The sequence below is a fragment of the Eptesicus fuscus genome, chromosome 12 (genome assembly GCF_027574615.1).
Source record: "Eptesicus fuscus isolate TK198812 chromosome 12, DD_ASM_mEF_20220401, whole genome shotgun sequence".
Taxonomy (NCBI): domain Eukaryota; kingdom Metazoa; phylum Chordata; class Mammalia; order Chiroptera; family Vespertilionidae; genus Eptesicus; species Eptesicus fuscus.
The window spans coordinates 3,459,221-3,485,265 of NC_072484.1; the positions used below are offsets into that span (position 1 = coordinate 3,459,221).

General features: G+C 49.0%; 1 protein-coding gene across 1 annotated transcript in view; it reads right to left on the reverse strand.

Moving 5' to 3' along the window:
* Positions 1-26,045, reverse strand: part of ZNF831 (zinc finger protein 831) — a 53,586-nt gene that overhangs the window by 14,636 nt on the left and 12,905 nt on the right. Inside the window, exon 5 of the mRNA XM_054724237.1 lies at positions 22,763-22,948. Coding sequence (XP_054580212.1) covers positions 22,763-22,948 — 186 coding nt within the window. The remainder of the gene's footprint in view (positions 1-22,762; positions 22,949-26,045) is intronic.

Sequence of the window (26,045 nt, forward strand, 5' to 3'; positions counted from 1 at the left end):
TGGTGTCGTGGGCAGGGTCCTGGACCGGAGCGGGACACTAGGAAGAGCGAGGGAACCCTGGATCCACCGCGGGGTTGTGAGCAACTCCATGTCCATAGCGGGTGTGTGGCCGACGGTAACAAATGAGCCACACTAACGTGCGATGCCTATGGAACGCTCTGCACTTACTTCATGACTTTTCTGTAAATCTAAAACTGTTTTAGAATAAAAAGTTTGTTTAAAACAGGGGTGTGGAACCGTTATTCTGCCAAGGGCCATTTGTATATTTATAACATCACTAGAGGCCCAGTGCACCACATTCGTGCACTTGGGAGGGGGGTCTCACAGCCCTCAGGGGATGTCCAACTGATGGCAGGAGCGGGCCTAAGCCACAGTGGGACATCCTTAGCGCTGCCACAGAGGCGGGCCGCTGTGCTCTCCAGCCATCAGCCTGGCTTGTGGATGAGTGGCACCCCCCTGTGGGAGCACACTGACCACCAGGGGCAGCTCCTGTGTTGAGCATCTGCCCCCTGGTGGTCAGTGCATGTCATAGCGACTGGCCGTTCAGTTAATTTGCATATTAGCCTTTTATTATATAGGATTCATGGGCCATACAAAGTTATCAACTTAAAAATTAGCCTGCTGTATTTGGTCAAAAATTTCATTAACTCACCCCTAATGCCTTGGCAGGGCCAGACTGAATGGTTCCACGGCCCTATCCCGCCCAGGCGGATGCTCCCCACCCCTGGTAAACAAAGAGAAGCCATGTGCGAGGTGCTCTTTGAAAGGCTGTGCAAACCTCTGCCTCCTGGGCAGCACTCTGTGGGAAAGGAGGGGGTCTTTCACTTCCGTTCCTGCCAGTGTCTCTAACACTACCCGATATCTGAAAACCTTCTGAAGGCCCCACTCTCTCCCTGGTGCCCTTATTGTGCAGCTCTTCTAAGGCATGACTGTGAGCCTGTCTTCCCTGCTGTGGTGGGTTCTGTGCCTCAGAGTTGTAAAGAAAATCATCCAGTCTCACCTCCATGCAGAGGCCATGTGACCCGTGGAGGTCTGCCCTCCCCGGGCCTCAGTGTCCTCATCTGTACAATGGGAGGAATCTGTTAGTGCTGCTTTTATCATCAGCATGACATTCTCTTGTCTTTGTCACATATATGTGAGTTGTGCCCGTCTTCCCTCAGCTAGAACAGCAGCTCCATAAGGGAGGAGACCTGCTCAGTCTTGAGCATCATAATTTTTCCGGCACCTAAAGCACTCTAGGTAGCACATAATAGGTGCTCAAGAAAGACCTGCTGTATGAACTTTCTGACTGAAACTAGTCTGACTCCAAAACTCAGACCATCTGCTGCTTGCCCACTTCATTCCTCAAAATCGTAACTAGGACCCTCCACAGAGATGATCCACCGACATGGTTGCAGCTCTTGGCTTGTCAAAGGCTAACTAAGTGTCTGGCAGGTCCGGGCCCCAGGGTGGAGCGGGCCCCAGGGAGGGCTCTGGACGGGCTGTGCAGAAAATCTCCTTTTCTGATTAATTCACAGCAGTGACTCCCTCCCGCCCCCACGAGGGAGATCAATAATGATTTGACTCTGATCCGCTATTCTCGCTGATTATAATCATATTCAAAACCCTGATCATTTTTTTAAACTCCATTTAATGTCAATTTGCATTCATCAAGGTTTGTGGGTTTTTTTCTTTAAAGGGGTAGTTCTCTTTAAACGCTAGCTATGAGTTTTGAAAGGCATAGGCCCTGAATCGGAAGAAGCCTGGAAGAAGATGGAAGGTGTCCATCGTTGTCAGCCGGTTTCTGCCGTGAGCCTGACCCTGAGGGCCGTCACCAGCCAGCGTGTGTTTGAATGTTCCATGGACTTCGTCTGCTCTCCGTGACACAGGATACTAATGTTCTGTTATGGGGTCATATATAGGCATATCAGGAGCTCTTTGTGGGTGAGTACCGATAAGGAACAATGAGATACCCATATATCAATTACGACGGTTCATGCCTTGTTCCATGTAAATAATAGCAGGGTACTGTTACTGCTGTATTGCCACAGCTCACCACATAATCTGACTTCCTCCAAGTGGGCAATGACTGAAAGTAAGTGGCCAGGATGAAACCAAACCCCGCAGGGGCAGCACCTGGAATGGTGCGAACAAAGCAGGAAACCTCATTCCTCACGTTACAATTGGGCGGGGGGGGGGGGGGGTGCGAGCCACAGGGGTTTGTTCAAGGCAGAGCATTTGGAAGAGGAGGAACTTGGAGAGAAGGGCACAACCCCAGCCAGGAAGCATCCGCTGCGTGTCAGTGACGGGGTTCCTGAGGTGCTACCACATAGCTCTCTAAACATCAACAAACACAGACATTTTTCTCTAACTAGAACTTCCAAATTCTATCTATAAGTTATTGGTGGTAACAACTTTTTACTGTCATGGGGAGTTCAATAAGGAATAAGAGTGTAGCCCTGGCTGGGTAGCTCACTTGGTTAGAGTGTCATCCAGATATGCCAAGGTTGTGGGTTCGATTCCCGGTCAGGGCACATACAAGAAACAACCGAATGAATGTGTAAATAAGTGGAGTAACAAGTTGATGCTTCTCTCTCTCTCTAAAATCAATAAATAAAATTTTAAAAAGAAATACGATTTTAGTACCACTTATAGAGCCTGATGGTCCAGGCACAGAGGGACGTCTTAGCATGTGAATAGTCCCTGAAAAAATGACATTGCTGGTATGACTATGAGCAGAAAGTTTTCTACTTAAGGGGGGAAATGGCGGACTTCACCCTGTCTCTACCTCCAGCCCGTGTGAAGACATGTCAATTGTTTCCCTGTTTCCGATGCTCTTTCTTCATGACGAGAACCGGCTCTCCAGCTGGGCATATTGCTGCGCCGCTGAGAGCTTTTCCTCCCAGTGTTTCTGCAACCAGGGAGTCATTTTCCCACCATGACTCTGAGCAGGTCGTGGACTCTCTTGGGCCAGTGGGATGCAACAGCAGCGATGGCATGCTGGGTCCCTACCTAGATTTCAAGAGTGCTGTGTGATCTGCTCTCTCTCTCTCTCTCTCTCTCTCTCTCTCTCAACCCATGGGAGGCTGGGAGACATCTACTTCATCACCCCCCCTCCCTGCTGGCAGCCAACCCTCATGTGGGTAAGGCTATCTTAGACCAGCCAGATCCACCAACCTGCCAGCTGACCCCCAGACACAAGAGCAAACCAGCAAACCAGCAACTGGCAAAATGCCCAGCTGACCCAGACTCGTGGGCAATAAGAAATCCTTATTGTTATAAACCACTGAGTTTGGGGGTGTTTTGTTACACAGCAGTAGCTGACTTATATCACAGTAAACATAGGTTTGATATCCTATATAATAAAAGCCTAATATGCTAAGTGTCCAGTCGACTGGTCAGCCATTCAACCAATCAAAGCATAAAATGCTAATGATATGCTAAGGCTGCTCAATGGCTTGCTATGACGTGCACTGACCACCAGGGGCCAGATAGTCGACTATAACATGCACTGACCACCAGGGGGCAGATGCTTGCTGCTGGGGTCAGGCTGATAGGGACTGAGTGAGAGGGGCCGGACATGCCCTGGAGCCCTCCCATGGTCCCTCCCCAGCTGGCCAACCTCCCATGTCCCTCTCTGGCCCCGATCGTGCATTGGTGGGGTCCCTTGGCCTGGCCTGCACGCTCTCGCAATCCGGAACCCCTCAGGGGATGTTGGAGAGCTGGTTTCGGCCCAATCCTGCAGGCCAGGCTGAGGGACACCACTGGTGCATGAATTCATGCACCGGGCCTCTAGTAAGTTAGATAATGCTGTATAGTAAGTACATATATAGTTATCCTTGATGTAAGACATATGAATATATAGATATGCATTTATAATTATTAATATGTATATTATAATTTAAAAATTTCAGATTATTTGTTCACAAATCACAGAGGTAAACATCCTATACTTTGGGGCTTCCAATTGTAACTAGCGATGTCTGGAATGAGAAGCATAACCTGTGATAACCTGGGTCTGGGGTTAGACCGCCTAGATGCATAGCACTTGCTTGTGTGCAGCCTCCAGTCACCACTCTGCCCTTCCATGCATCTGCAAGCCGAGCATAATGATAGCACTTGTACTGCTGTCAAAGTCTCAAGGAGATGACAAAAGGGCTCAGATAGTGACTAGTCCGTGGTAAGTGCCCCATTGATGTTAGCTAAGAGGATTCCTACTATTATTCTTATTAGATACTATAAGATATTACAAACAAATTATAATATGGCTGAGCAACTGACAGAGCTGAAGTTTGAGAGCAAAAATGTCCATAATAAAGAAGGTTAGAGTGAATGACTAGTTAAAATAATGCATGAAAAAATATAGTGGCTCTCAAATAGCTCCCTATGATTGGATCATCTTTTAGATTTTCTTCCTCTGTTTATACTAACATGAGGAAAGCATCCTTCTCCATGTCCTCCCAAGTTTTATTTCACTTTTGAAATCAAGCAAGGCCAGTTGGTCCCCTTCAGCTCCTTTTCTGATCAGTCGGAAAAGATGTTATGCTAAGGACCACATATGCCTAAGTATGAGAGAGGTTTTACCCTCCACATGGATCCTTCAGAGAAGAAGCTGTTATCTTATAATAAAATCCTTATAAACTCTCATTCCATCGGAAGCTCTCCCAATTACTTCGCTGCAGATTACAAAGTACTGTTTAGAAAGACTCATTAGCCTGAAATGCCAATCAATGCCCGTTTGGGTCAGTCCTTGCTATCACCTGACAAAATTGATTTTTAAAAGATGATGGGAAAGAGACCTTTGAAACAAATTTAGTCATTCTTCCTGGGCATTTGGGACACAATTATAAGCATTGAATGTTGTAAACAAGTCTCTTGAAGTCTGCTTTTAAAAGCAAAATAGGACATGTTTATTTGGTGGAAATTGCGAACAGGCATCTACCAAAGAAATAAAAGCGACTGTCCTGACGTTATCTAAATGGGTCCTTGTGGCCGTGGGTAGATTTCTATGATGGCATTGTACTCAGCTTTTTAAAGTCCTAGCTCTCAAAGCACAGGGAATGAAGTGAAGATGCAGTGTTCTGAAAGCCCTATTAGATGACTCAACCAGTGGCTCGGGCGATGACAAAGGCCACATCAAAGACACATGCTACAAGTTCACCTAGAATGACTTCATGAAATGTGAGCAGAAAATGCAGCATCACCCAACTAACAGCTTATGTAACGTGTGATTTAAAGGGGTAGATGCACCTCGATGAATCAATTAAATATTGTAAGTAGAAACTTGCCTACCTCATCTATATCTTTGTATGTTATATTTCAAGTCGACTCCCAAATCCCTTTCAATCTTTGAGTTGAGAAAATAGGAATAGTCTTATATTGGGGTATATGTGATAAGTAGCTGTATTTCATGATTTACAGCTAATTGGTGACTGGGGGGTTTGAGGGGGATGCTGCTGGAAGAAGCCTAAAGACGGTGAGAGAAACAGGAGGAAGATAGACAGAAATGATTTACAGAGAGCCTCCAGGGAGCTCTGGAGTAGGAGTTGCATCACAGAATTTGCCCCACCTGGAGGGACTGAGTGGGCTCACCCCATCAATGGGTCAGTGGCTGTGGCCACCACACCTCCACCACCCCCCGCCCCCGTGTCTGTGTGTCTGTTAGGAGCAAGTTGGTTCCCTTTGGGGCAATCTTTTTAGAGAGGGGGGCAGATATAAGCATAAGCAGCTATCGCCCTTGACAGCTAGGGCGTGGGCACAGGTGGGTCCCCAGCCTGAGCAGGGACCCGGGCGGGGCACAGCAGCATCTAGCCGGGCACTTGAAGCACACGGGGCGCAGAATGCACCTGGCGGGGTGCACCTCCTCTGTGACCTGTGCCTGGGAAGCAGAGGAGACTGTGATGCGCACCTGTGGTTCTGTAACCTCGGCACCTGATCCTCCTCCGGCAGCAGCCGGCTCAACGCAAGTTGGCTGGCTTATCCTCGCCACCTCCACCTCCAGGGGGTGGGGGGTACATTCTACGCATCGGGCCAAACAGTAGGTTCAAGGCTCGGCATGTGAGCCAAACTTCACTAAATTACAGTCAGTCGGTCAGTGCTGGGACTTTCTACCACCAACACTAAGTGGGTGGGCCTGGGACCACCGCACACCTAGGGATGCAGGCCATCAGAGGAAAGCCAGCTCAGAGAGGAAGAGAGGTAAACAGAACCCTGGTGACATCATTGGAGCCCGCAGATCCGGCCTTGGCTTCTCATTACAAATTCCCTATTGTGCTTAAACCTTTTTGAGTTGGATTTTGGTTCCTTGCTACCAAGAATTGTGACTCATACCAAAACATTCTCCTGACTCTTTCTTACAGACATTACTCACCCTCCTTGTGCCCAGGAGAGTAAGATGGCTGGGTACCATGGATACCTACTGACCCCCACCACCCTCCTAACCATATCAAAGGTGGGATTAAGGACTTATCTCACTTCGCCTAAAGACACATTTAAAATTCAAACCTTGATTGTCTGCTCCAAGGCCCTAGAAAATCATCTCCTGCATTTGCCTATGAGACACAATCATGACTTGGATGAAAGAAGCCAGTCTTTTCTATAAAGACGCATTTCCAAAAGACATTGATTAATCTAGCTTCCCATTCTTCTAAGCAAAACACTAGAGAACTCATCATTTTCCTCCTTATCTAACTACCCAGATGACTGCTTCGTGACTCCTCAAATTTATTGAGTGGCAAAACCGGAAGCAGAGGAGAAATAGGACTGTGTCCTCAGAAGCACCGAGAGCTCAGGCTGCCAGGACCGAAGCAAGGCCTGCTCAGCCAGCTGTGCAAAATCCACAGAGGGATGGGGAGAAGTAAACACAGCCAAACAAATTAAAAAGAACCTCTTCCTCTTTAGGGAGACTTCTAGAACAGGCCAGGTTAAGTGGGGTTTCTCAGCATGAATAAAGAATTACTAAAAACTCATTAAAATTGTTCCCCCTTTCTTAATTTAAAAAATAACATGTATGTCTTGAATCTGTAATGAAATGCTACTTTAATGAACCCAAATTAATTGAAATTAAACACGACAGAACACAACCCAGGATTTAAAGGGTAAAGCAGTTAGGGATTCATAAGTCAGAAATGGCGTTTCCCCTCTCCCCAGCAGTATCCCCTACAGGGGGGAAGGGAGGAAGATCCTGCAGACCCAGAAACAGCTCTACGGGGAAAATAATTGCTTTCATATTAAAACATTCAAACCCAATTTCTTTTGAACCACTAATGTGTGGATCTTTAAAAATCAATAGCATATTGTGTTTAATGCCCGCGAATGAAGATGGATGACGCTGCACTTCCTCGGAGCTCGGCAGTCTCCACTGTAATGCCTTTTGGAATCGCTGTAGCATGTAATTTCTGTTCTTGTTTTCTCTGAACTCCGAGAAGCTTTAAAGGTTTGAGGAGACAGTGGGAACTCAGTGAAACGTGCTTGATTTGCCCTTCAAAGGGCATGTTGAACTGCACAGTAGGTGCTCAGCAAGCAGCCCTGGAGGGCGGGGCTGACCACCTGGGTGAGCACCGGATGAAGCCCCGGCCCCCCACAGCGGGCCCCCCACAGCCCGGCAGCCTGCCAAGAGCAGTCAGACTTATCAAAGCAGCGGGCAATGAGAGGGGTCTCATCTGACTCTATCTGGGGTCCAGACGTGTGTGTGTGTGTGTGTGTGTGTGTGTGTGTGTGTGTGTGTGTGTGTTTCCATGTGCCTTAATTACTCTCATGTAAAAATTGAGAGATTTTTCTTAATGGAAAATTCTGGCTCTCTGGCTCCTCTGCAGAGATGAATAACAATGAGCTGTGAGGCTCACTATCCAGTCGGATGCTAAGCCGGCTTTAAACTTTATATAAAATGAAAATGAATACTGTTATTACCACCCTCATGTCACAGAGGGGGAAACTGAGGAATAGAGGAGCCAAGACTCGACTCAGGACTCCAGGTGGTAGCAGGAGACCCCGGTGCCGTACCCTGGGGAGGCTGCCGCAGCCTCTCCCTCCGGCATCTCCAGTTTCCAGTTAACTTTTAGGATTTCTGCGTGGGCCTTTTAAAAACATGGGCAGGTCTGAGAGAACCGACATGATCCAAGCCGGGAGCATGGAAACAGCCCCATGCTTGGCACAAAGGGGTTACCAGTCCAGTGTGCCGTGCAGAGGCTGGGGGGCCCATGTACCTGGAACCCGGGACTTGCCTCACCTGCCTCGGGACTGGGAGCCCGGAAGGCCCCTCCACCCCATTTGGTCCTTTCTTTCTCCCCTTCCTCCTGTTATCAGCTGGGGCCCCTGCCCTCTCTCTTAGCATCATTTCATCCGTGCACATCGGGGAGGCATTCATGAGAGATCAGTGAAACTACTTGAAAAGCCTGCCACCTGCCTGCTGGGAGTGTGGAGTGGCTTTATCAGTGGGGGTCGGCCTATTTGAAAAAGCCCCCGGACTGAGGTCAAACCCCTGCTCTCCCTCCTCTAGCTGCAGTCCAGCCAGCCGAACTCCTAGGGACAGCGACAAAACCCGTGCGCAGGGGTCCCCTGGTACTCAGAGCGGGTCTTCCGAGTGCACAGGTGCCCCCCGCATTGAAGCAAGGCCCAGTCCGTGCCCTGACACACCTGGGGGCCGCAGGACCCCCCGAGCAGGACCGGGGAGAGCGCAGGCTGGCTGCGGCGCTGCTGCTCGCAGATGGACGCTAGGGGGAGCCCTTGAAGTGTGGAAGCGATTTCTCTGCAAAATAAAAGACGTGCTTCGTTTCTCTCGGTAATAAATTCACAAGGCTTGTTTTTTAACCCCCGCCAGAGGTTAGAATAGTTTCAGAAAAAGTTTTGATAAATTCATGGCTAACTTTTGAGGTTATGTGAGGCTGTTGTTTAAAAAAAATAAAAAGAGAAGAAGAAAGGCAAAGAAAAAAACAGCCTTTTTCTCGGCTGCAGAGTCACGGAGCCGCGAGGGCGGGTGGGAGGGGGGCTTTGGGCTTTGTGTTTTTTTCCAGAAGGGTCCACGCAAAGAGGGGCTTGTCAAGACCCCCTCATGTCCCTGGCGGGGTCGGGGGCGGGGGCTGGGGGAAAGGGCGGATGAGGGGAGCTCATTCTGCACCAGGGCTCAGACTGCCTCCCAGACTCTGCCCCCCGCCTCTCCCCCCGCAGGCGGCTCTGCGGCTGGTGGATTTTTCCATTGCTCTCGCTGCAGTCCCGGGCGCTGCGGGCAGGGGCTTCCGCACTCACCTCTTCCTGGCAGGTAGTCAGGAAGAAAGCAAAAGTTCCAGCCCCCGAGTAGGGGTTAAAAAGCACCAGAACTTTGTCGGATTGATAAGCAGAGCAGAGGGAGGAAGCAGAAGCAAAACAGAGCAGTTAAGGGAGGGGGCGTCGCGCATTAACTATGATTCAGAGACTCAAATGCGCTGAGTTCATTTTTCAATCTGCCTTTAGCTAGGGGAAAAAAATAAGGAAATTATAGAAAATTGAGAAACAAACATCTCCGAGAGTGCTTTGCACCCGGGGTGCTTAATGAACACTTAATAATTTCAAATGCTAGTACTTAGAAAAATGGCTTTTGTCCATTCCCGGAACACCAGGTGCCTCGCAGCAAAAGCGGAACACTGAAAATAATCATTAATGTCGATGTGGAGGGGCACAAAATTACTTTGTCATGTCTCCGGAAGTTAAGAAAATAAGCAAGCTGAAATTTAAAGAGGTTTAGCAAAGGAGAAACTTAGAATTAAACTTGCATTTCTCCCCCTCAATGTCTGAACTTGGACAAGACTAATTAAGGTGGCGTGTGGCCCCCACACCCTCCTGACCTTGCAGGGCCATAAGGAAAATCAGATGAGGAAAACATTTGGAGGAAACTGTCCAGAAGCTCACGCAGGAAGCCATGCTGTCAGAACAGGTTCTCCAGGGTCCCGCCAGCACCCCGTGGTGGGGTCAAGGCCAATGTGAATGACTTGATGGAGAGGAAGGCAGCACCCAGAAGGAGAGCCACCGAGGTGCGGTGGGGCAGGAGCACCGAGGACTAGTCCGGTCCCCCCTGGTCTCCTCTCCCTTCCCCTCGGCAGGGAAAGCAACATAAGCATTCATGTGGCAGAAGTTCAAGTGCCCCCACATACCCTCCCAGATGCCGGCCAGCTCCCCTTCTGAAATGCACCATTCACTACTCCTTCCTTTGGCTTGCCGTGTCTTCTCCAGACCTGGGCTGGACTCTTAGCCAACAGTCCCCTGCTGTGAGCCATGCTAACCACCCTACCTAAGTCTCATGTTGCTCGGCTCTTCCCACGGTCATGAGCACATGTTCAGGCTTCATGGGGTTTTCAAGGGCCAGGTTAAAGGTCAGTGTAGGTCAATGCTTCTGAAACCTATGGACTTAGAAACTATACCCCCACTTTACAGGTGAGGCTCTGAGGCAGAGAAGGGATGGCCCTGTCCAAGTAAGAGGAAAAGTCAGGCCTCACAGGAGTTCTTCTGAATTCAAAACCAAACTTCCTTCCCCTGCAGCACTCTTGACCCTCCAGGAGGCCGAAAAAGGTGTGCGGGAGGGCGGGGGGGGGGGGGGGGGGGGGAATGGGGGGGGGGGCGGGCTGAGTTTGCAGTCTATTGTAAGAGGCAGCTGGAAGGTGAGGTCTCTGGCATTAGAAGGCCCCTGAAAAAATAAATGCAATGAAAATAGAACTCTGTTCTCAAACTCTAGCTGGATGCTGAAACCTAACCTCTCTCTATTTAAAGGGAGATTAGTAAAGAGTTCGTTGAGCAGATGTTAAAGACGTATTAGCAGCGAAACAAGACTCTCTCCATGATGCAGGCAAGAGACTTAACAGGGACGTGCGAAGAGAACTACTTTCTCATCATGATTCCATGCATCCTCGTGTTGTCTATATATCACTTAGAGCTGTTTCTCCTCTAGGCTCACCACAGGGGCCTCTATCCGCCTCTCCTTGCCACTAACACCTTCATTAGCATTAGTCCTAAAGGCTCACCTGTCTCCAAAACCAAAAAGGCCTTGCCCCTCCTGAAGGCCAGGTGCCAGGTGCCAGGTGGGGGGGCCAGGGCAATGGCCCAGGGAGATGAGCCCTGAACCTTTCATCACTTTGTGCCCCACCTGGAGGTCTGTGGACCAAGCCTGAGGTTATCATGTGTCATCCCACCCTATTCTCTGATTTCATTTGGCTCCTGGCTCTAGCACTTCACTTAGAAGGTTCTAGAACAGGATTCGGACTTCCTTGTGGGCTGTACTGAGAAGGGGTGAAAGGGTTTTCAGGAAGTCCTTCAGAAGCAGAACAGTCTCCTTTTCAGGTTTGGGACTGAACCTGAACTTCCCAGGATTGAACTTCCCAGGATTGAACCCAAACCTGAAAAGGAGGTTTGTTTTTTTAACGTTGACCATAACCATGCATTTGTCTTTCAAATACCCATATTTCACCTTCTCTTTAGTTATGGTCCTGCCCTCCACATCCCCACCTGGGCCAGCCCCTCGTGCCCAGCCAGGTGGCCTTCCCACCTTCCCTCTGTCTGCCCAGAAGTCAGAACTCAGAGCATGTCCTTCCATTTGGACGGGAATCTATTAGTGATCACCAAGGGAGACACTTAGCATTTTAGATAAATAATAGTAGCTAAGTGCTGTGTGCCTCGATTTCCAGCATTTTAGTGTGTGTGGCAAAAAACTATGATCCAGGGAAGGAAAGGAAAGGTATGATAAAGGACAGCCACAGCCGGCATTGCTCCCTCTGCAGGGGGCCGGATGGAGGGGCCTTGGGGATGGGGATGGAGGGGCCTTGAGGATGGGGGTGGAGGGGCCTGGGGGACGGCCCCTCCCCACGTTGCTGTTTATGCGAGCCCCCCCTCCCTCTCCCACGGCCTTGTCAGGAGCCCTCATTTGGGAGCTTAATCACATCAGCAAGCTCACCGCATTGCATTTGTAATGACTTGTTTACCAGTCTGTGCCGGCTCCTCTGCCAGACTGGGCTCTCCCTAAGGACAAGGGCCATGTCATGTTCTTATTTGCCTCGCTTCCTGCTCCCACACACTGCCTGGCACAGCACGGCCTCCGGTAATTGCGTGGGCACCTCGGGCTGTGGGACTCTAATCTGTTTCGCAAAGGTGTCTCGGTTCACCACCCTGTCCAAGCTCTGTGAGAAGAGGCTCAGACCACCTCCTACTCCTCCCCTCTCAGGGGCCTGAGGGGCTCTGCTGCTCGCAGATGCAGGGAACATCATTAAAGCATGAGTCAGCAGCATCCGCTGTTTACCTGCGCTGCCCCTGCTTCCTGTGGGAGCCATCTCTCCCTCCCGGGCTGGAGCAGAGAGACCCCGGCCCCCCGCCCTGCCAGGTGCTTGGCCCAGTCCTAGCCACTCAAATCCCCGGGCTGGGTCCAGGAGAGACCCAGGCCCAGCCCTGGTCAATGAGAAGCCAGCCTGAGTGTGGGCAGCTGGGCAGGGACAAGAGGAGTCGGAGATGATGACCCAAAAGAAAGACCAGCCAAGAGATGGAGAAACTGAGTCCCGGGACATCACTGGCACCAGCCAGCCTGAAGCCATTGTCTGCCACACGAGATAATGAATGTTTTGTTGTTGTTGTTGTTGTTCAGGCCAATTAATTGAGTTTCTTTTCCTTGCAGCCCAAAAGTCCTTCTCAAGGCAGGGTGCAGAGTTGAAATCCCACCTCCAGCAGCGCCATTTCGGGGTGTCTGTTGGGGATAATGAAAGCTTACAAAGGGAGACATTGCTCACATATTGTGGCTTCAGCCCTGTGAGCCTCTCATTGTGTCCCGGGAGCCTGGGCTATGGCCACAAAGCCCACACTGAACGAGAAGGGCCGAGAAGTCCCGCTCGGGCCCCTGTTTAGGACGAGGGGTGAGGACACTGCTCATCCTTTCACTGAAGCCTCCCCTATTGGTGGTTGCTCCCCTGAGCTCCCGGGCGGCCGGAGCCTTCTGGGATTTAGCCGAGTAACACTTTGGGCTCAGAAGCCTGCAAATCAATTAATCTCTCCTGCCAGTTGCTAAGCGGGTCTAATGAATTGGCCAGGCACAGAGGAAGCCCTGCGTGGCTCTGTGTCCTTCGCAGTGGCGGGCTCTCTGGGAGCGGCCTGAGACATCGTGCCTCGGCTGAGGAACAAATCTATTAATATTTGGAGAGAACATCAAATGTCCCCAGTGGACTTAAAGTTTGGTCAAGAGAAACTCACTTCTCTGTGATTAAAAAATATAGTCTCATCATCCCTCTGTGTTTTTATCTACAGTGGTTCCCGCGGGGGGGGGGGGGGGGGGGGTTAAGGTCAGGTAGAAAGGCCCTCCTGCCCAAAGGCATTAGAAGTACCACTCTTCACCCTCCCCCGGGTTTAGGGTTGATAGATAAGGAAAGAAGTACTCTAGTGTGCTACCGATGGGAAAGTGAACTGGGAGGCACTTTGGAAGCATGCATTTTAAAAGAACAGCCTAAGACTCAAAGACCCAGCAATTCCTGCCCCTGGGTCTTCCCTGGAGAGACCCACGGCTCGGGCCATGGAGTTAGGGACAGTGGTCCAAGGAGCAAGATGCAACCGTGAAATATGGAGATGACCCACTACCCTTGTCAGGAGAATGGCCACATAAATCAGAGCATTTTCCCCAGAAAGACCCTGTTACAAGGGTGAGATAGGTCATATGTATCAACTGTGAAAACTATGCACTGTTGTTGAGTGAAAAAACAATTGTACAGTGAAGTGTGCTGTGTGGTCCATTCATGTTAGACACATGCACACACACGCACACACGTGCAGAGATAATGATCTAGCAGATGCCCTCCAAACTCCAAACTGTCCTTTTATCTGCTGAGGGCATCTGGATGAATGGATGTATCTGAGGGTATTGGGAATGGGGTGGTGGTCAAAGCAAACATGCGCCTGTTCACCTGTTCCATGTGCTGAGGGAAGCAGCACATGGCTGCAGTGTATGACTCAGCGTCTTTGTTCCTCTAGGTGGAGCCTGACTTTTCCCAAGTCCTTGTTAAACACAGAGGTGCTGGGCCTGTCGCAGAGCTTTCTAGTCAGACTCCCAGCGTCCACTCTGCACCTGTCCCATCCACCCCAATCCTTGCTCACCCTGTGCCTGGAGGGACCTTTTTGAAGCCTACATTGAATGGTCGCTCCTGCCCTCCTCCCCTGCACCCAAATCCTTCAATGCCTCCCCATTGTTCTCAGGAGAAAGATGAGCCTGCCCACCCACCAAGGTCTGCAAAGCCTGTAGATACCCAGTCCCTCCCCCTCTCCCACCCTCCCCCACAGCACACCCACAGCAGACTCGGGCTCAGTGAACCTCTCAGAATCTTAGAAATGCAGAGTTTGGCCCTGGCCAGTTTTGCTCAGTGGTTAGAGTGTCAGCTGGAACACTGAAGGGTTGTGGGTTCAATTCCCAGTCAAGGGCATGAACCTCAGTTGCGGGTTCGATCCCCGCCCCAGGTCAGGTGGTGTGCAGGAGGCAACCAGTTGATGTCTCTCTCTCTCACACATAAATGTTTCTCTCTCTCTCCCCTTCTCCCTCCTCCCTTTTTCTCTCTCTCTAAAAATCAATGGGAAAAACTATCCTCAGGTGAGGATTAAAAACCAGACAAAAAGAAAGGCAGAGTTTGAAGCTGCCTGAGAGCCCCATTTGGCACCCCCACCCAGTGAGGCAGAGAAGGCAGGGTCTGGGGGCAGATCTTTGCAGAACATCATCCGTGGCCTCACCACCACCTGCTGGATATGGAGTCTAAATCTACTCAGGTCTAGATGAGACAATACAAGCAGCGGGGGTCCTGCTGCAGAGAGGTGGTCCCAGGGAGGGGCTCAGCCAGTGGGGGTGATTCTCAAGAAAAGCGCTGAGTGACACAGTGAGAACCCTGTTCCCTGTAACCTCTCTCATTAAGGAAAAAAGAAAGTCTCAACTGGGAGCTAATGTCCCTCCAACACCACCCTCACACTTCCAGTCTCCTTCTGCAGAGGGAGTGGACCTAGGGCCATGCCTTTTGCCCACGGCAGATTCTAGCTAGACTTATTTACCGAAAAGCACTGTTCCCAGTGTTTTTTATTCTGTCACGTGTTCTTAATGGCTCACGATATTGATTTTCTGCCCTCAGTGGCAATAAACAGTTTCTCTTTAAAAAATAGATGTATTTATGTTTTTTTGTAAAACAACAAAACAAAACAGAAAACAAACTTTAAACAAAGTAAAATAAACGATATTTACATTTCCTGTACGTGAGCCCAAAGGGCAACATAAGCCCACAATCATGTAGGGAACGCAGAGGCGACATGGCTGAAGGAATTTGGGAAGCTGGTTGGCCACCATCTTGTGGTCCTGAGCAAGTTGCTCTGAGTCTCGGTTCCTCTGTGAGCAAAATGGGAATAAGGTCACTCGTCACAAGTTTGTTGGGGGGCGTCAAGGGGGACGAACTTCCTAAATGGAAGGTACCCTCTCAGTTTAGTTATTGAGAATTTTCTAGAATCTCACTGTGAGATGTAGCTCCAAACTTCACCATGTTTACTGCTCCGAGCCCTGCCAGCTGCAGGAAATCACAAAACCATAACCTCGGTGTCATTCTTATCATTCAACAAAACATCTCCCTCGATCAATATGACTTCAGATGTGTCATCCGGGCACAGGGCCACTCTCTCCTCTTCCGTGTTCCAATTTTAGTCTGTGTTCCAGCAGACGCAGCACGTCCCAATGTGCCCAGCAAAAGCCAAATAATTAACCTCAACCACATCAATGTTCCCCATTCAGATCGGCAAATGCGTTTCTAAGGAAACAGAGAAGGAAACATATGACGGAATGTTTCAGTGCATCCCAGCACTGGAGTAGATAGAACAAGTCCCAGTTAATGGAGCGGGTCCTTTTAACACAAAGTATTTCAATAATAAAAAATAAATAAAGGCTGATATATCATCGGCTAGAGAGAAAGAAATGTGCCTATAAACACAGAACAGAACAAATCTAATTAGGAAGTTCTTTTTTGCAGCCCAGGGTCAATAACTGTGATATTAGGAGACCAGCAATAGGGCTGTATGCTGATGAGTTTTAAGCTCCCAGAGTCCAGAGAGTCCCACTTGAAACACAAGCAGAATTCAATGATATTGTGTTCATCGCCCACTGTGCCCCACATTGAAAAGAAAAGTACATATTCATTTCGGTGCAGTGACCTCATCAGAGCGGTTCATTAGGAATTGTGTAACCACAACAAAAGGGAGGCGGTAGAGGCTTTCGTTAGGTGTATGGATGTACCACCCACTTTGTATGAGTGTGTGGGTTTTTGATTGCTTTTTCTAATGGAAAAATAACACTTGAATGCAAACACGTGTGCAATGGGCATGCACACACACCTGCAAAGCTTCTCTTCTTAAGTGAGACGCTGACTTGGGAAGTAAACATCACAGAGATCATTTTCATGACCAGACTCAGTGAACTTCCCCTTAAGCTAGAAACCATGGTCTTTGGCTGACCCACACTAGCTGGCTCACGTTGGCATGGAGTAGTTGCCAAGCGGAGACCTGGGCCCCCCCCACAACTCCACCAGTTCCTAAGTGAGCGCCAGAAAGACAGGTGTTCACGTGAGATGAGAAGCCACCCCAGCAGGGTCCCCTCACATATTTAACCTAAACCCTGACTTTTGAAACATGTTGGCCCCAATGCCACCTGGAAGACACACTTCAATATCTTGGTTAGTCCCCATGGCAACAAACCAATCCATTAAGACACCACACAAGTTTTAGAGGTTTAGCACTAAAAACACTGTGTGGGAAGTCGGGGCACATGAGAATTCCTCACTCCCCTGCTCGTTAAGAGGACTTGCTGTTTATCTTCAAAGCAGTTCCAGGGATGGTCTTTTTTCCTCTTGTACCACAGTGGTCCTTAAACATATTGTGCATGAAAATTTCCACTCAGTTGTAGACACCAACTATACTCTGAGGATTGCATTTGTAGATTTTTCAAAGATAATTTTGACTGCAAGTGGTTTTGACTAAAAGGCTGGTTTTAGAAATGAATCCCACTAGAGGGTAAGAGAGGATCCAGATTAAAAGGCATCAAAATGCACATCTTCAGGTTCAAAGTCACTGTCTTCAACTATCTTTACAGAACTTTCACCTGTAACACTGAGGTGGTAACTCACATGCCATGTGCCTGCCTCCACACCCTCACCTGCACTTGGTGCTGTCACTGTTTTGATGTTTGCCACCTGAGAGGTGTGGGCATACCTCACTGTGGTTTAATTTGCACTTTTCTTGTGGCTGATGACATTGAGCATCTGTCCACATACTTGCATGTCTTCTTGGGGCTAGTTTTGTTGTCCTTTCAATTGAGCCTGACCTTGACGGAAGCTCAAGGTAAGAGACCTACTTCTGCCTATTCGGCTGTTCATTAAAACAACACTTACCGAGGTCCTGCTATGGTGCCAGGACCCGGTACAAAGGTGGAGATGCCTGTCAGCTAGGTAAACACGGTCCTTGTTAACTTAAATCTTTGCCACAGAGAAAGGCCACCAAGAATGAATTCATTCACAATGGGGACCAAAAATGTTATGGTAAGTAGTGAAGAATTGAAGACTTTGAAAAGAATTTATCTTGAAAAATAAAGAAACCAAAAGCTATTCTCATCAGTTTTCTCTAGTTCATTTGTCACCTGGTCTGATTCTGCCAATGAGTATGAATCAACCCAATGGTCACTTCCATCAGCTTCATGAAATTCTATGTTTTGAGCATGATTTGTCACTTGGCAGTCAATGTACATTATATGTGAAAATTACCCTGAAGGGCAGGAATGGATGCTAATAGGGGAGGGAGGGATGTAGAGAGAGGGGGATGGAGGGAGAGAGAGAGAGAGAGAGAGAGAGAGAGAGAGAGAGAGAGAGAGAGAGAGAGAGAAGACATGGAGAGATAGAGAGAGATACTAAATTTATCAATTTATCAGCAATTTATTCGGGAAGGTCTTTATTCCATGACAATCATTGTGTCCCCAGCCAACCTCTGACTGGGGTGCCCCATAAAGAATGCTTGGATTATAAGGTTTTTCCTCAAGTAGATGGCTGCTGTCCTTGGAACATTTAGTATTTGATATCTAAGAACCTTCTCTTACCAATTCCTTCAATGAGGCAGCTTGCGCTTCTGGGATTAAATCCACCTAACGCCATACCTCAGCCCTGATCCTGAAGTGAGCGTGGGTGAGGAAAGATGTTCTCTGAAATATCAATACTCCTGCCTGTCCACTTTCATATTTATCCCGGGGTGTCTGGTAAGTCAACTCTATTTGATATCTAAAAAGAAACTTCCAGTTTCCCCTACCCCCTTGCTGGAAACTTGGATGGGATAGACAACTGAATTTAGATAAAAAAAAGAAAAGAAAAGATAGTTCTCAGGAGAATCTCAAAGACTCCAACCACTATAAAATATTATACATTAGGTCTTTATCCTTCATAACTCCTCTGGCCTTCTGCTTGCTTATGACTTCACTGCCAAGCCATCTGTTGTTCAAATGATTAGTACCAAGCTATCAGAGTAGTTTAAAAGAGAGGGAAATTAAGCATCCTTTTAAAAATATTTTTCAATAACATCCCCTCTCTCTTATCCTCCTAAATTATTGACAGGAAGGTTCTCCAAAAATAAAGAGGACAGAGAATCAGTTATAACATTTTCTTGCATCCCCTGGACACAAGTATTCCTGACGACTTATTTTTTCAATGTTTTACTGATTCTAGTTGACCTATGAGGACCACGGCAAAAGGTTTTTCCTGCTTTTTGATTGGAAAATCCCTCTCCCCACCCCACAGATCACTCTCAATTTCTCTGTTGGATTTCATTACATTCCCCCAAGTTATAGCCTCTCAGGTCACCCCAAACAGATCACCTATCACTGTCCTGCCAAAAAAATATACACACTTGCACGCACTTGAAAGCACACTCATGGGTGCGCGCGCGCGCGCGCGCGCACACACACACACACACACACACACACACACACACACACACACTGAGAAGCCAGCTCTGATTTCTCCACCCACTACCTGCCAGGTCAAAGGAGACGAGAACATTTATTGTAAATGGTGGACAACCAAGGCCCACCTTTCAATGCTTTTGAAGTTACAGCATTTTGTCTTGGAATACCAACACTCTCAGAGTGCCTGTCCCTCCACTGTGAAATATTGGCATTGCATGATGTTGACAATAAAATCCCCAAGCCCCTTTGATTTCTAGGCGGTATTGATTTTAAGGTACTCTGCCACCCTCCAAAGTGATGATGTCCATTCATGACCTGTCCACAGGGCTTGATGGTTTGCCAACTAGCCATCCCAGTTCCCTTGACACTTACTAAGGAGCAGGAGTGATTAATATTCCCTGGGACAATGCTTGGGCCACATCCTGCAGGCCCACACCTGCCATAGTGTTTTCCCAAATTGTGGCCAAGGGAGCCTCTTGAAAATGGTCACTGGTGACCCAACCCTCTGCTCGAATAATCAACATGAAAGTACCGGTAGAGACATCTGTCACCACTCTAGCTGTTGCTGTGACATTGTCACCTACACTGGGACTACGTTCCCAGGGAGAATTTTAACTACTGAGGGCCTCTTGTTTCTTAGCTCCACATTCAGACTTTGTTTCTGATTTTTTTTTTCTGTTTGGGTCCAGTTTTATCCTTTGGCATCCCGTTTGTGCTTAGGCTTTGGGTATCACAGCCAATGTTGGGCTAGGAGTGTACAAAAGTGGAGTTTCTCCCAGTGCATAAGCAGTCTCCAGATCTCCACTGGAGACTCCACATGAGGGAGGGGCAGGACAGTCCCAGAGATTGACAAGAGCTTTTAAAGAGAAAAAGGGGTGAAAAGGACAATGAAATTCAGAGGCTTCCTCAGTAGTCTCTCTGGGTCTCCCTGAGCACACAGGGTGCATTGGGAAGAGGCCCTGACTTCCACTGGAGGATGTGTGAAAGAGTGCCCCCTGAGGGAGGAGGGCAGAGGAGCTGGTGTCTTCACCTTGGGCTGACATAACCCCATACCCAAAGCACAAGGCCAGACAAACTGGGTGGTGACTGGACTTCAGCCCCTACGAACATAATCCACAGAGCCACACAAGGAGGCTCTGCCCACCACTACGCAGCCTGTCTCGGGGCCTTCTTCCGGAAAGGAAGCCAATGTATCTCATGGTCCAACACACCCACTTTAGGATGGATGCTACCTATACCACTTGGACAACTCTTCTTGAGTGGTTCCGTTTCCATGATTATATCTTGATTTAGGTTTAAAAATACAACTTTCCTAACCAAACTGCATACATAAGAGCACGGACAAGGTGCATCACTGAATGTACGTGTGTGCCGTGGCCCTTCTCACTTAGAAACACATGTTGGGGTCACTTCGGTTAGATTGCAGATGGGGGAAAGTTGTAAAAATGCTATAGTGGTTGAGTTGAAGCCCCCACAAAAAGATATGTCTAGGATAAAAGACATAACCCATGGAATGTGTGACTGTGGCTTTGGAAAAAGGGTCTTAGCAAATGGAATTAAATGAAGAATCTCAAGATAAGATGATCCTGGATTTAGGGTGGGCCCTAAATCCCATGACAAGTGTCCTTAGAAACACAGAGGGAGATACAATCCACAGAAACACAGGGGAGAAGGCCATGGGAAGACAGAAACAGAGACTGGAGTGATGCTACCACAAGCCAAGGATGCCTGGAGCCACCCGAAGCTGGAAGAGACAGGAAGTTTCTTCTCCTAGCATCTTTGAAGGGAGTGCAAGACTCCCCACCTGCAGAACTGTAAGAGAATAGATTCTTCTTGTTCTAAGCCACCAAGTTTCCAGCAATTTCTTCAGCAACCTTAGGAACAGTGGCTTCAATGGCTCCCCAAGTCTTCCATGGACAGCAGCGCACACCAGCCTGCCTGAACTCAATCCTCCCTCCCCAGATTCCCTGTTCTCACCCCCGAGCCTTTACTCACCACTCCACAGTTCATAAAACCTCTGTCCTATTCTCCCTGGATCTGAACTTCCAGAAGAAGCCATGTCTCTCCCAAGAAAATTTTCCCTTTGGGTTCCTCCCTTAACACTGCCCTTCTCCTTCACTAGATGACAGAGACCATTATTACCACGTGTCCCCCCCATTCATCTGGCACTCATCGGGCATACGCCAGGCTTTATGCTTGCATAATCATTATGCTCAGGAGATAGACAGCCAACACCCATCTGCTTTAGAGTCTGCAAAGCACTTACTACACACAGGAGCTTACTTGGCCCTGACACTGAGCCATTGGGTAGGTAATACCTACATCGACAGTCTAGCCTAATAGACAGATCATTCTGAGGAGGAAGCTAACTGACTGCCAACGTCATTCCCAAAGAGAATTGTGCAAAGGGTGGCTGTCTTCATCCTGGACATTTATCAAGAGCACGGTGTTTCCTTTTCTCCCTTTTGGTACATAGTGTGGGCCGTAAGAATGTAAATATGGAGGCTGAGGCGAGTTTGCAGGGGCAGGTTGACTTGGCCCCTACTTGGAAGAGAGCTAGTGGGAAAGCTCTGACATTTGGGACAACTGTTGGGTTGGTTGGGGGCTGGGTTCACCCAAGCACACCCCAATGGGCAATTCCATTGGCCGTATCTATTTGAGAAGGAGGAAAGGAATGGAGTTAAGGATGAGGGACACAGATAACGAAGAAAGGGTAAAGATGGGTTCCCTGATGGTATTTTTCCTACCTCATCCCAGCCTCGCCCACATTATCTTAACCCTCCACATGCCACAAACACAGTGCTTTCCTGTCCACAATTGGCCATCCAAGTTGAGCAAATATCTACCTTGATTTCAGTTCTCACTGAGAAACCAATCTTTGTCCTTGCCTACCGGAACAGGCTTTGGGGGTTGAGGGATGGAGGTTGGGAGTGGAGGGGGAGCAGGAAAGTAGCTCCAGTGCCTGTAGGGGGCACTGGAGCTACACAAAGGTGGAGGAGGAGGTGTCCCCAGGGAGCAAAACTTCAGCCACCAGACAGAGCCCATGGTCAGCCCTTGAGCCAAACAGACAACAATCAGCCACAAAAAGATGGTAATTCAGTCACTGCTGGCCAGATGGGACCTTGCAGCCTTTTCATAGATGGTCTTCATTTTTCCCAGTCAACACCCTGTAAGTAAGACTAAGACCGGACTCATTACTGCTGGGGAGAGGGGAGAAGGGGAGGGAAAATTGAGGTCCAGAGAAGTTAAGTAACTTGTGCTGGTTGCCCAGTGAGTGCAACTTAAAATAGCCCATGTTCCAGGAAGCAGTCTCCATTAGTTCATCCTTTATTTATTTCCGAGCATGAAGAGTGGACCTCTTACCGCTTCATATGTAAGCAGTGTTCCTGCAGCTCTTAACACATAATAACTACTTACTCTTCTATTTCACATGGACAGGCAAGCCCATCCACTGACCTATTTCAGCCTCACAATGGTCCGGTGGAAAGAACCGAGTCGACTTTTTTAAAGATGTGGGAAGGTAGACACACCAAGAGTTCTGACTCCCGTTTCCTAGGTCCTGCGGGAAACCTGTGTCTAGTACATGTGCCCAGTGCTCAAGGGTGTCTGTCAACTTCTCAGTATTGGATTCTCAACCAATCTCACTGGTACCCTGTCCACTAGTTTAGGGTCATGTTGACTGTCCCACAAATGTCACACCTTTGTGACATCATCTGTACCCCTGCTGGACTTTTGGCTCCTGAGGGCAAGGGTGGTTTTTTCCTGCTCACCCTGCATCCCCAGTAGCCTGGTGCCTTTTCACACCCAACATGGATTCAAGGAGAGCATTACCTGCCATTCCAGAAGAAGCCTGCCCTATGGTCCTGCGTGGGTCCAGCCCCTCGAGTGGAGGAGGGTGGCAGTGTCTTCTCAGCACCCGGAGTGGCTTGCGTAGTCTACTCGCTCTGAGTCGAACTCGACCCTGCAAGAAACTCCCTCTGTACCTGTGGATAGAGAAGCACACACTCAGTGACCAGCCTTGGGAGCATGTGTCCAGAAGCTCATACACACAACATCCCCAAACAGTGATGCTCAGACAATAAAACCCAAGTCCCTGGGAGAACAGAGGGCTGACCTTTGTTTGTCAGCTCTTAGAAACTCGTCATCTCTCCTCTCCTCGTTTTTCCTCCATGTCATGGGCACAATAATAGGACCTAATTCATGAGGTTGTTTTATAGATTAAATGAGATAGTGTTTATAAAATGCTCCCCGTGCTGTGTAGCACATAATATGTGCTGTAATTAAAGACTGGGACAAATAGTCTTGACTCCTTAATAAACAGGCTATCAAATAGAAATTTCTGCAATGATGGAAATGTTCTGTAATCTGCATTGACAGAGGCAGTAGTAGTCACTAACCACAAAACTACTGAGTGTTTGAAATATAGTTAGTGTCTGAGAAACTGAGTTTTACATTTTATTTCAGTTGATGAATTTATATAGCCACACATGGCTCATGGCTACCATACTGGATGGTGTGGGTCTAAAGGATCTCCTTTGGAAAAAAATGAGCATCAGAGACATTCCATCTAGAGAAGCCTTCCATATCATCTGGCTAACCTCCAAAACAAAGGAGAGGGCCCAGGAACCACAGGGAAAGAGAATTCTAGAGCTTCTGTTTATAGTTCTTTTCATCTAGACATTCTTCCGTCTATTGTTGCACGTCCTTTGTAATGTGCATAATGCATGTTCTGCTCTGCCTGTGCTGGGAGGACGCACCCGAGCTAGCCTCCTGGAGGATGAGAAACCCATGGAGCCAAGACAGGCCATCGCTGGGGGTGGCCCTCCAGCCCATCCAGTCCCTGGCAGCCTCGGCTGCTGCCCACAGACACATATGCCAACCCAGCCAACATCAGAAAAACCACTCAGCTGGGCCCAGCCTGAAACACCTCCCCATAGAATTGCAAGCTAAATAAATGGTATCATTTTAATCCTCTGTTTTGGGTTGTTAGAGAGCAAGAGCTAACTGAACAAACAGTATGACTTCAGCATGGGGCCTAACTAAACAATTTTAAGGGTAATTTTGACCAGTGGTGATTTTTGCCTGGCCACATATGTAGCATTTGTAAATGAACAGTTACTAGTATGCACTTATTAGGGTGCAGGCTCACAACTTGTCACTGATAGGAACGTGCAAGTAAAAGCAGACCAGCAAGTTAGTCTAGCGCCCCCGTGTTGCAGGGGGAAGAACTGAGATGCAGAGCAGCTGCCAGGTGCCTTGAGACTCACAGACCCGGTGGCCACTTGGGAGCTAAACTCTTCATCCAGGGCTCCGGACCACTTTGCAGAGGTCCCCATGAGTGGTCAGCTCGTTAAAAGGGTCTCTACCCCGCTTCTAGCTGCCTGGTCAAGCCACAAGGACTCATCCCATTATAAATCCTCAGTTCACAAGAATCCTTCTCCCACGACACTCCTCAGAACCTCCTGGCTTGCTGGGGGGGGGGGGGGCGGGTGGGGGGGCGGGGGGGGGGCAGGGGGGGCCAACCTGCTTGGCCATTTTGCTTTCTCGTTTGTCTGAGCCTCTGCCAACATCAAGCCGCAGTCCCCTGAGCTCCCGGGCGCTGGCAGAATTTTAAATCAGGTCTGCAGAACGAATGCAGTGTCCTCGGGCACTGATTTTGACTGCAGCAACAATGAGAAAGGGACTTCCTGTTCATCTTTCCTGGCGTCTGGGTTTAGGAGAGGTGCCACTTATAGGGCACAGTTGCCTTCCTGGCCTTGGGCAGGAGCCATCATTCCCAGGGGTCCCTGCTTGCCGAGATCACAGCTTCCTGAAACCGCTATCTGAGCCAGGGTGGGAAGCAACAGGGCTGCATCATCACAAAGCCTGAACCAGTGGGGGCTCCTGCTGGCAGGGGGTTGGGGTGACAAACGTGATCTCAAAGTGCAGAGACAAAGGAAGGAAGGAAGGTGCAGGGTCACGTGGAGAATTCTTCATGCTGCAGTCACCTCTGCCCCCACATCAGTGGGTGGCTGCCAGGCGCTTGCAGGTGTTAAGAATTGCACAGCTTGAGCTGCAGGGAGGTTTTGCTTTTGGAAAATGTAGGATCGAAGCATTCCACTCAATGAAATAGCTAGAAGCCTATTCTGCTGGAAGAGGCCGGCGCTGAACTCAAGAGTTTGTTAGGGTGGAATTTGGACCCTTTGCCCGTAGGGGGAGCCCAAGTAGGTCTTGGCATTGTCTTCAAAGCACTCTTTTGCTTAGTCATGGGAGGGTCTGTCTCCTTCTCTGCTGGCTTCTCCCAGAACCTTCTCGTGCAGCCCCTCCTGGAGCAGCATGGCCCTGGGAATGAGCAGCCAGGGTGAAGCAGGGGCTGCAAGCTGGCGATCACCAATCACACAGCCTCTGGCAGCCTCGCCTCCACCAGGCTGCACACCCAGGCCCGGCTGCTGGAGTGTTGGCTACTAGTAACTCACTCACTCCCTTCCCTAGGGAATTGCCCTTGGCAGATGGGAGCATCTTGCCTGGAGAGGCCTGAGGGAATTTGCACACCCCCCCGGGAAAGGCCGACTGCTCAGTCCCTTGGCTTCCGAGCAGGACAGTCTCTACTATGCATTCCCCACTCCAGAGCTCCCCATGGGGTCCGGCAGGACTGGACACCCAGCAGCACATCTTCACCAACATCTCCCCTTGCCCTGGTCTGCTGCTCTCACTCACCAGCCTCCTGAGAGCCCTCCTTCCATCAACCATTCATACAAGAACCTCCCCTCAGGCTCTGCTTCTAGGGAGCCCAATCTCAGACACCATTCAAATGTTTTCCCCTCTTCCCTTCTGATCCCACCCCTGGGGTGTGGAATAAGCACCCTGCAATAGCTCACATGCTTCTAAATGTGTGTGGCACTTGTGCGGGACACTGACCACAGAGACGTCTTTTTCTCACTTTGTTTTCACGCACGGCCGTGTTTCTGAGATCAGTCTGGATTTCTGGATTTGTGTCTAATTTGCTACTTCTAGCTGCCTGAATGGTGGTTTACTTAAAAACAACACAAAACACATAAGCTGCCATTTGAAGTCCACGTTTTAAAGATGACTCCTCCGCTCGGCACAGCTTCCACTGTCTTCGTCCCTCTCTGTC